General features: G+C 41.1%; 1 protein-coding gene across 1 annotated transcript; it reads left to right on the plus strand.

Moving 5' to 3' along the window:
- Window positions 1-3,136: 3,136 nt before the first annotated feature.
- Window positions 3,137-8,293, plus strand: LOC129182911 (small integral membrane protein 28-like). Its single transcript, XM_054779567.1, has 3 exons — window positions 3,137-3,281; window positions 5,266-5,424; window positions 7,177-8,293. Exons 2-3 carry the CDS (start codon window positions 5,323-5,325, stop codon window positions 7,591-7,593), a joined length of 519 nt encoding a protein of 172 aa, XP_054635542.1. The 5' UTR covers window positions 3,137-3,281; window positions 5,266-5,322; the 3' UTR covers window positions 7,594-8,293.
- Window positions 8,294-9,964: the final 1,671 nt, after the last annotated feature.

The raw sequence follows: 9,964 nt of genomic DNA on the forward strand, positions 1-9,964 counted from the left end.
ACATTAGACCCTGTAGACATGAAATAACACCCCTGTAGTCACTTTTACACTCATATTCCTTGTTTACACCACATTGCTCAACTGTAATGTGCAGGCTACGGGATCACTAAAGGGACACAAGAGACGGCCATGACTTTAAACTAGGGCTGTCAAAGTCAAAGGACGTTTCCTTTAAAGGCATTTTTTTTTTGACGTGCAATTAATGTGCGCACAACCTGGTTTACCCTCTGCCCACACCGAAGTTTGTGGAAGCCCCAGCGGTGACTGTAGAGCTACTGTACAAGCAGGAGCAAATATTGAGGAGAAATGGACAAAGAAAAGGGTATTTTAATTGGTAATTTTGCTTCAAAGCCCTGGCAGGTGGCTCTCGCAACGAGACCATAGTTATTTGTATCTACTGTCTCTGTGAGTTGAGTTGTCACGGACTATGTTGCCTGCTAGAAAGAAGCGAGAAGTTACTGGAGCACGGCCATATTGTCATTTATGCAGTGCTATTTAGGCACACGAGTGTTTCGTAGATGCGAGCTGTCTCTCGGCTGATTTTTTTGCTTTGAACATTTGGGTTACGAGCGGCTATTTATTGGCAGGCATAGCCGAGGACAGCTATTAGGGGACTTGTATCAGTAGCCTTAAATAGCATTAGCGGTGCATTAGCTAGTCACTGGCAAAGATTTCCAACACATCAGTAAAACATACGTATATTATAGTGTTCTAATTTATCTTATTTATTATGTATTGCATACAGAGTCAACATCCATTTGTTTTTCAGAAAGTGCACTATACAAATATATACATTAGCACTCAATAAGGTCATCAAATCTTAACTTTATAGGTAGAAGGTGCGTTCAAGGACTGTTACAAGTGGGACAAAACTCCACTAAACACTAAACTAGCACTAAACATGCAAAAACTGGGATTTCTAAATGTATATTATTGTTTGAATAAAATAATGGCCCATATTTCCAAAATGTTTGTGCCTTTACATGAAATTTGACGTACTTATCATAGCAGTTGCGTATCGGATCGTTTACCACAAAGATATTCACATCCCTACTTATACAGGGTCAGGCAAAATGATCTGACACATTTGTAGGTTAAATAAAAGGCAAATAAAGTAAAGAAACAAAAAAGTGTTTTTATTTTCGAAAAGTACATATGCCATTTTTTTCCATATAATGCCATTTTGCTTTGTTTCTTTATAATGCCATTGTTTTTTGTTTCTTTTTCAGTTGCTGCCATGAATTGGCCTGGTGAGCATCGCGCTTTCATTGTGGAAACGTTTATCAAAACAAACGAATCTGTAACTGCAACACAACGAGCGTTCCGTTTGCACTTCAATCTTGGTAGACATGATCCCGTACCAGCTCCAAACACCATCTTGTTATGGGTTACCAACTTCTGAGCTACTGGATCTGCATTGAGTGTGTGGACAATAATGGATCCCATTTGACTGATTTAATTTTTAAAACATAATGAAACAGAATGGCATTAAATGTACTTTTCGAAAATAAAAACACTTTCTTGTTTCTTTACTTTATTTGCCTTTTATTTAACCTACAAATGTGTCAGATCATTATGCCTGACCCTGTAGATGAAAACTTACTTTTATCTGCGATTAAGTGTGATTAATTATGAGTTAACTGTGGACAAAATGTGATTAATCACGATTAAATATTATACTTGATTGACAGCCCTTTATCTCCTAACATTGTCACTTTTTCCAACGTTATTTTCCAAAATGTTCCAACTTCATTCTTTGTTGCTTCGTCTCATATTATGACTTTAGAAAATAACTTCTTTTTTCTTTAATATCTTAACTTTATGTTTCTAAAAATTGCATGTTTTTTCCTCAGAATATTGCAACTTAATTCTCGTAAAATGACAACCTTTTTTTCCCATTAGGTGATAGCATAACTTTTCCCCAACCAAATTTTCCAAAATGTGCAACTTCATTCTTTGTTTTGTTTGTCATAATAGTCCGACTTTAGAAAATTTCTTTTTTTTTTCCCCTTACTATTTCTATGTTAAGCTTTTAAATTTTTTTTTTTTCAGAATATCACGACTTTATTCTTGCCAGGCGGGCTGCACAGTGGTCTAGTGGTTAGCAACACAGTAACAGCTTGGAGATCGGGAAGACCTGGGTTCGATTCTCCCCGTGTGCGCGTGGGTTTTCTCCGGGTACTCCGGCTTCCTCCCACATTCCAAAAAACATGCAAACTTACTTAATTGGCGACTCTAAATTGTCCATAGGTATGAATGTGAGTGTGAATGGTTGTTTGTCTATATGTGCCCTGCCATTGGCTGGCGACCAGTCCAGGGTACCCCGCCTCTCGCCCGAAGTCAGCTGCAGCTCCAGCATGCCCCCGCGACCCTAATGAGGAAGAAGCGGTATAGAAAATGGATGGATGGATTCTTGCCAGGCAGGAGGCCTAGAGGAAGACTAAAGAGGAGGATTATGGATGTAGTGAAAGAGGACATGAAGGTAGTTGGTGTGAGAGAAGAGGATGCAGAAGACAGGGTTAGATGGAGGCAATTGATTCGCTGTGGCGACCCCTGAAGGGAAAAGTTGAAAGGTAAAGAAGAAGACTTTTTTGCTCCAAAGATGACAACTTTTTTCTTGGAATATTATGACGTTATTCTCATAAAATTACAGCTGTTCTTCCATTTTTGTTATTTTCTTGTTTAACTGTATTTTTAGATTGTGATCTGGGCCAATAAAAAAAAAAAAAACGACGCAGGCCGCAAATGCCCCCCAGGCCACACTTTGGACACCCCTGAGCTACTCAGTATTTGAGAAGAGAAGTCACGTCAAGGCTCAACGCATGTGGAAGAATGACAAAGAACTTAAAAAATGTGAGTGGCCCTCACATGCTTGGATATTTACCCTTGGTGCAAACATTTCAGACACCCTTGTTACAAGTTCAGTAAAATGTATCAACTTATCTTCCTGATTTGGTTTAAGTTGAGTGAAAGGAAAGAAAGAATGAATGTTAAAAGAAAAAAAAACTAGCTCCCTATACACTATATCGCATTTTTTTCAGAAATTAATGAATGCATAATTGCTGTTTGTGGTGGACTATGGTCTGTTATTAGTCAAAACATACTGAAATACAAGTGATATGTAGTATTGTGGTCACTAGGCGGCAGTAATGACGAAACATCGAGATTGCTTTAGATTAGATTGTATACATTTAGATTACTTTACATTACATTACCTTAACACTGCATGAAGTCATGAAGTCAACCATTGCATGTCCGACATGATAAAGTGAAAAAAAGTGGTAAGTTTTTGGCTTCTTAAGTTTAGAAGAAATAACTTCAAGGCTAACTGGTTAGCTCGCTAGCTAGTGGCTGTCTTGAGCCCCTGCAGCATAACAGTTGCAATGTGGTGTAAACAATGAATACTAGGAGTATAAAGCTGACTATAGGTGTGTTATTTCATGCCTACAGGGCTCTAATAATGTTAAAAACCGTATTTAGAAAGTCATTAACAGGCTTTCTGTGCTCTAACTACGCAAATATTCTATTTATTAATATTGAATCCTATGTCGCGGAAATTCGTTTGAACCGGAATCAATTAACTACTGTGTTTGGCTCAAACTTTGCATCTACAAAGAAGACAACGGTGGAAATGTGAGGATATTTCCATCAACAGTAACGTCCCAAACTCCTTTTCATTCAACTGTGTTGCACTAAATGTATGGTGTTTATCACGTTTAAAATATTCATACAACACAGCATTGTGTACTGATGTGTGGAGGTTTTAGATGATAAAGAACGTAACCAATCAGGTTGCGTGTTGCTGTAACGTTAATGAGTTATGCTCTTCCTGTCATCGTTTACGATTCACGGTTTTTCACCTTGACGGCGCTCTGGCCAAACGTGCCGCTCGTTCTCGTGTCTAATCCTTCCAAAAGATATGTAGTCAAAAAGGCGGGTCAGGTGTTGCGTGTCATGCAATATTTCAATCAGGATTAATGCAGGTCGGCGGCACGCCAGAGGACCATGGTGGCCATGGCGTCTGTCTCTTGTGTAAAAAAAAAAAAAAAAAAAAAAAAAAAAAAAAAAAAGGCACACATGCTCACAGCAGACTGCTGTTTCCAACAGTTTAGAGCAGGGGTGTCCAAAGTGCGGCACATTCTAAAAATATAATTTAACAAGAAAACTTAAAAAAAAAAAATCATTTTAAGTAATCCACTGAGAAAAGACATAATTTTACAAGAATAATGTTATAATATATACACACCCAATTCCAATGAAGTTGGGACTTTGTGTTAAACGCAAATCGAAACAGAATACAATGATTTGCAATTGTATTGTGTGATGTGATTTTCAACCTATGTTCAGTTGAATACACAACAAAGGCAAGATATTTAATGTTCAGACTGATAAACTTTATATATTTTTTTGGCCCTAGTGAGGACAAGCAGCATAGAAAATGGAATCAAGCCATAATATTATGAAAAGAAAATGGTCAAAGATTATTTAAGAAGAAAGTTGAAATATTTGAAAAAAAAAAAACAAGAATACAAGAATATATTAGTATTATTATGAGGAAAAATAATGTCATTTTAGTAGCATTGAGTTGAAATATTAAAGGAAAAAAAAAAGATTTCTTAAAAGTTGTTATATTCAAACCAAAACAAAATAGAGTTGTAATTTTTTGAAAATTACCTTGGGGAAACAGTTTAAGATTATGGAAATAAAGCCAAAATATTATGAGAAGAAAATGTACAAAGATTGTTTAAGAAGAAAGTTGAAACATTTAGTAAATTAAAAAAAAAAAGAAAAACAGCAAATATGGGAAAAAAAGAGTAAACAGTGATATTGATGCTAATAATGGGCGTTTTTACTTATATCACAAAGCTGAGAAGCAGGTTTTTCTTAAAATATATATAAAAAATATTAAAGCGGCCCTTGCATCATGTCATTTCGCTACGTGTCCCTCGCTGGAAAACGTTTGGACACCCCTGGTGATGCGGCTATTTCTTATGTTGATGTTGTTTATGATTTTAATGATGTTTAAGATGTTGATGATTTTGATGACGATGCGGATGTTCCTGATGTGGAAGATGCTGCTGCTGTTGTTGATGTTGCCAGTCTTTGTGATCTTTCTGATTCTGATGATAGTGCAGATTTTGAGGATGGTAAAGACGTTGCTGAATGCTGATGTTAGGCTGCATGTGTGTGCACGTGAGCTGCTCCCCCTCCCTTCATGTTTGACCAACCGCTGCCCAACCCCTCCCTTCTGTTTACTCCTCAAAGCACCCGCCTGTCAGCTAGACTCGTATCACGGTCCACAAGCCAACACGTCGTCTGGGAATGATGCGCGGGCTCCTGGAGAGCAGCTGGAGGAGGTTTGGCCCAGCGGGTCGGGGCTCATACGACTGGGTCACGGCGGCACCTTCAGGCCAAGACAAGCAGGTCAGTGTGAAGGCCCTCTCCTTGTGGACGCTCACGTTGACGACATCCCTTTAGCCAGGAGTTTGAATCAGCTCAAGCACAATGGAACTAAATACCCTTTATAAGTTAGTTAGCAGTTAGTTAATGAACTGGTTAGCAGCATTACAGCAGCAGCTGAATACTCGGTTCATGTGTAACATGCCATGCATGTCATACATGATAAACATGATGTAACTATTGTTATTGACTGTGTTGTGAAAAATGAACACGCTTGTTCAAATTGTTGTTTAATTCAACAATCCGGTCTTCTTGTCACCCTTGTGGCTGAAATAATCACAAAGCACAAAGTGTTGGTGTACCTTTGACAGAAGCAAACTTGACATCAACTGACTTTTCCAAACGACGTCATGTGACTTTGAACAGGCAGTCCACATGGAACATGTTGTGGTATTGCACAGTATTACAGGTCCATTGGTTGATTGGTCATGAGCTTTGGGCAGTGACCGAAAGGACAAGATCGAGGGTACAAGCGGCCGAAAATGAGTTTTCTCCATAGGGTGGCTGGGCTCTCTTTTAGAGTAAGGTGAGAAGCACGGTCATCCGGGAGAAACGCCGCTCCGCCGCAATGAGAGGAGCTAGATGAGGTGGCACGGGCATCTGGTCAGGATGCCTCCCGGACGCCTCCCCAGGAAGGTGTTCAGGGCACATCTGGCCAATAGGAGGCCTTGAGGAAGACCCGGGACACGTTGGAGAGACTACGTCTCTCAACTGGCTCGGGAATGCCTCGGGCTCTGTCGGGAGGAGCTGGACGAGGTGGCCGGGGAGAGGGAAGAAGATAAGCGGAAGAAGATGGATGGATGGATGGATGGATGGATGGATGGTTGATTGGATTAATCAGGTCCAGCAGGACAGGAACCCACAAGTCTTCAACTGAAATGAGACACTGATGTCCACACCAAGAACTCTTTAAGCATCACCCAGGGGGTCCACCCGCAGGCTGCTGGGTTAAGAAAATAAAGGAGGAATTTAGGACGCAGACGTCCCCCTCTGTGACTTCTGTTTGGTTTTGTTTACGTTCTTGTCGGAGGAGACTTTGGCTCGTTCATCCCTTGTGCAGATATGCAGCAACTCATCTCTGCGAGGATCACACTGAGAACATCAGCGACTGCTTTGTTTGGACAAGATGGGGCCCAGCCTGGACGTTATCGATAATGTTAGACCTGAAATCCTTATGGATGCACTCAGGAGTCAGAATGTGTCTCCCGGCATGTCTTCAACACCTCACAGTGCCCACTAGCAACACAGTAAACATTCTGTGAGCGTGAACATGATTATCTTTGTAAAGGAAAGCTGATTAGTTGATGTACTTGCTGAAGTGTCCCACCTTCTGTCAAAGAGACCAAAGGTCTGCAAGTTCAACGAGATGATGATGATGATGGTGGTGTTTGTCGCCCTCTGCCGGCCCCCATAATACGGCCGCTGAGGTGCAATTATCAAGCTTGCCAACAGGCGTCCCTATTTGTCCTGTATCTTCAAATGAGCCAATTTAATTAAAACAATTACACAATTATGTAATATGTAATACATGAAATTGAAATTGAAAATTCATTAACTGTGACAAAAATAGTTTAAGAAAATTGAAAAACTTTGGTTGAGAGTAAAACATGATTAGCTGGACTCTTAATGTTTTTCCTGTCAGTGATTTGATTGTTTATTGTTTGAATCAGTCAGGCTTTCTTGTTGTTAATTTCTTGTTGAAATTAACACGCACAGGGTTTCAACTGGAACGACCTGGGAGAGGACAGGAAGTACGAACTGCTGGTCTATGTGGTCCTCCCCGTGGTCTCGGTCCTCCTGCTGGTCCTGGTGGCGGTCTTCGTGTACCGCCGGTGCTCGGGCTCCAAGCTGGGCCTGGCCAATATCATCGCCTTGGACCTGCAGGACGCCGAGAGCAGCGCCGAGTTTCTGTCCTCGCTGACCCGCAACGCTGAACGGCACGCCAGCACCAGCTCCACCGGTTCTGATGGCGTCTTCGTCATGGTGTACCTGCCCCCGCCTTATGAAGAGACCCTCACCAAGATCACCAGGGCAGCCAGCCTCAGCAGCTCCAAGGATGCAGAGTCCATCAAGATCGAAGACCTGGAGGCCAAGCTGTGCCCGGAGATCAGGTCCAGCGGTCGCTACGTGTAATCAGACATTCGTTGCTCTCTTTTTTTTTTCTTTTTTTTTAAAGCAAGTAAACAATGTTCAATTAGTTCAACCTTTGACCCCACTTTTGGTTTCACATTAGCCTGATTCCTCCCTCCCAGTGATCTAGTGAGCGAGCTGCTCAGAACCACACATACACTTCATTGTACACGGGACTACAATCCACCCCCACCAAGGGACCAAGCGAACTTGACCCCATTTCCAGCCTGCGACTCAAACATTCTTGATTGACACGCTTCTCCCAAAGGCTGCTTCTTCTGGAAGAATTCTGGAATCTCATGTTTTGGCATCCATCCTGTCAATCAGAAGTCAGACCTCCAGTTTTCATCAAGCAGTACACTTTCAGGTCCATACCGTACCATACTGTGTTGTAATGTACCATAGCGCATCTGCACATACCATACCATAAATTCATGTACCATTCTGTACTCGTGCGTACCACCTTTTGGCACTCTTTTGATGTGGTAGCATGGCTAAAGGGGTGGAGCTAGACGTAGTCCAGTGTGTTGATTGGTGGACAGAGAATGGTCACTTCCAGAATGGGAAGAAGACCAAAACCAAGAACAATGTCCTCAATTGTTGTCCGTCCACTCTATCCACACGATGATGTCACTATTCTATGTAGCTGACCCCACCTACACACACACAAAAAATCTGCACTTAAGACTTTCTAACCATAAAGCGCGTGATGGAAACGTCTGGCTGTAATTTTTTCTTGGTGTCCGTCATTAACTCCCACACACATACGGTTACTCCCTCCAGTCGGAAATGACCAGACCGAGATGTTCCCTTTTTTGCAACGGGCATTTACTGCGGTTAAGCATGCCATGAGAACTGTACAAATACAGAAATAGCATCAAATATTAAATAACACAACATAATTCGCAAGTGGGCTAACGTTAGCGGCTAACAACAGCACATTCATTTAGAACAGCATCGTACTTACAACTTAAATAGTACCTCAACGGCGTCTTCTGGGAGTTACAAACAGCAACTTGTGAACACTGTGGCCAGCTCCTCAGTAAGAAAAGTAGCTATTGGCTGTCCAAGTCGCTAGATGATGTCATAGGCAAATTCGGATATTATTTGTAAAAGCAAAACTTCGTAGTCGAGACAAAAAAGTGAGTAAAAACACCTTAATTATGTTTATAACTACAAATGCGCTTGATACTTAGTTTGTTCATTTAAAATTGGCCATCACATAAAAATAAAATAATTTTAATATTTTATCACGGCCAGCCCTCTCAAAGTCTGGACGACATGCGTACTGCTTGTTTATCTTAGCACACATTGTTCTTCCATCACACGTCCTGACACACTGACAGGTAAGTGACCGAGTCTGAATGAAGCTTGAGTGTAATGAGTAGTCATTTAATGAAGATTAAGAAACATTTAAGTTTCAGATCCTGCCATGTAAAACAGGGTGAGATGCACCCTGGCGTCATCCACGTGCACTTAAGGCTTGTGACTGCTTTGGGGCGAGGGGGACGCCTCAGCAGAACCTGCAGCTGCTCTGTGAGAACAGAAACTGCAGATCAATACGCGCTTTCACTTTTAAGTCACCAAATACCAGAGAGCTCTCCAACAACACCGGAAAAAGTAGCTAGATTTGTCGCTAGTAGGTTTTGAGAAAATATGTTGCCAAGAGGGTTTCTAATGTCGCCAGATTTAGAGCGTCAAAGTCGCCAAGTTGGCAACACTGCTTGTGTAAGTCACTTCTTGCTCTTTGGCTTGGTGATGTATGAAACACACACTTGGTCATGCTGAAACACACACAGTAACGAACATTGGTTCCACTTTAGAATCTATATATCCATGTACTAAACATACTGTAGCGACGGGTACACTAGGTCCCCAACTTACGAACATCCCATTTGCGAACATTCGCGGATACGAACACAAGCCGACTGGTCTACACTAAGTCCCCAACCAGCGAACACAATTGGTTCCAGACGACCGTTCTTAAGTCGAATTGTTCTTAAGTAGGGGAAAAGGTAATATTACCAATGATATAGGTACTACATGTACGTGTATACATATATACAGTATATGTGTATGTATGTAAATATGAGTTTGGATGCAGTAGTAATATTAAACGAGGATAATTAATGAAAAAAACAATAATAAAAGTGATATAATAATACGTAATGATAAATGTTATTTACCTTTGAAGAGGAGTGGTCGAGCATACGTCGTTGTGGAGGAGGTGGAGGAGGAGTTATTGGAAAAAAAAGGACAAATGGTCGTCGTCTCTGTCCGGGTTGTATCATAAAACTCTTGTATCATAAAAGCCTTCCTCTCTCCTCTTCCTCGTCTTCCTGTATCTGTTGGTCCCATTAGTAGTGTCACAGTG

The sequence above is a fragment of the Dunckerocampus dactyliophorus genome, chromosome 6, assembly GCF_027744805.1.
Source record: "Dunckerocampus dactyliophorus isolate RoL2022-P2 chromosome 6, RoL_Ddac_1.1, whole genome shotgun sequence".
Classification (NCBI taxonomy): Eukaryota; Metazoa; Chordata; class Actinopteri; order Syngnathiformes; family Syngnathidae; genus Dunckerocampus; species Dunckerocampus dactyliophorus.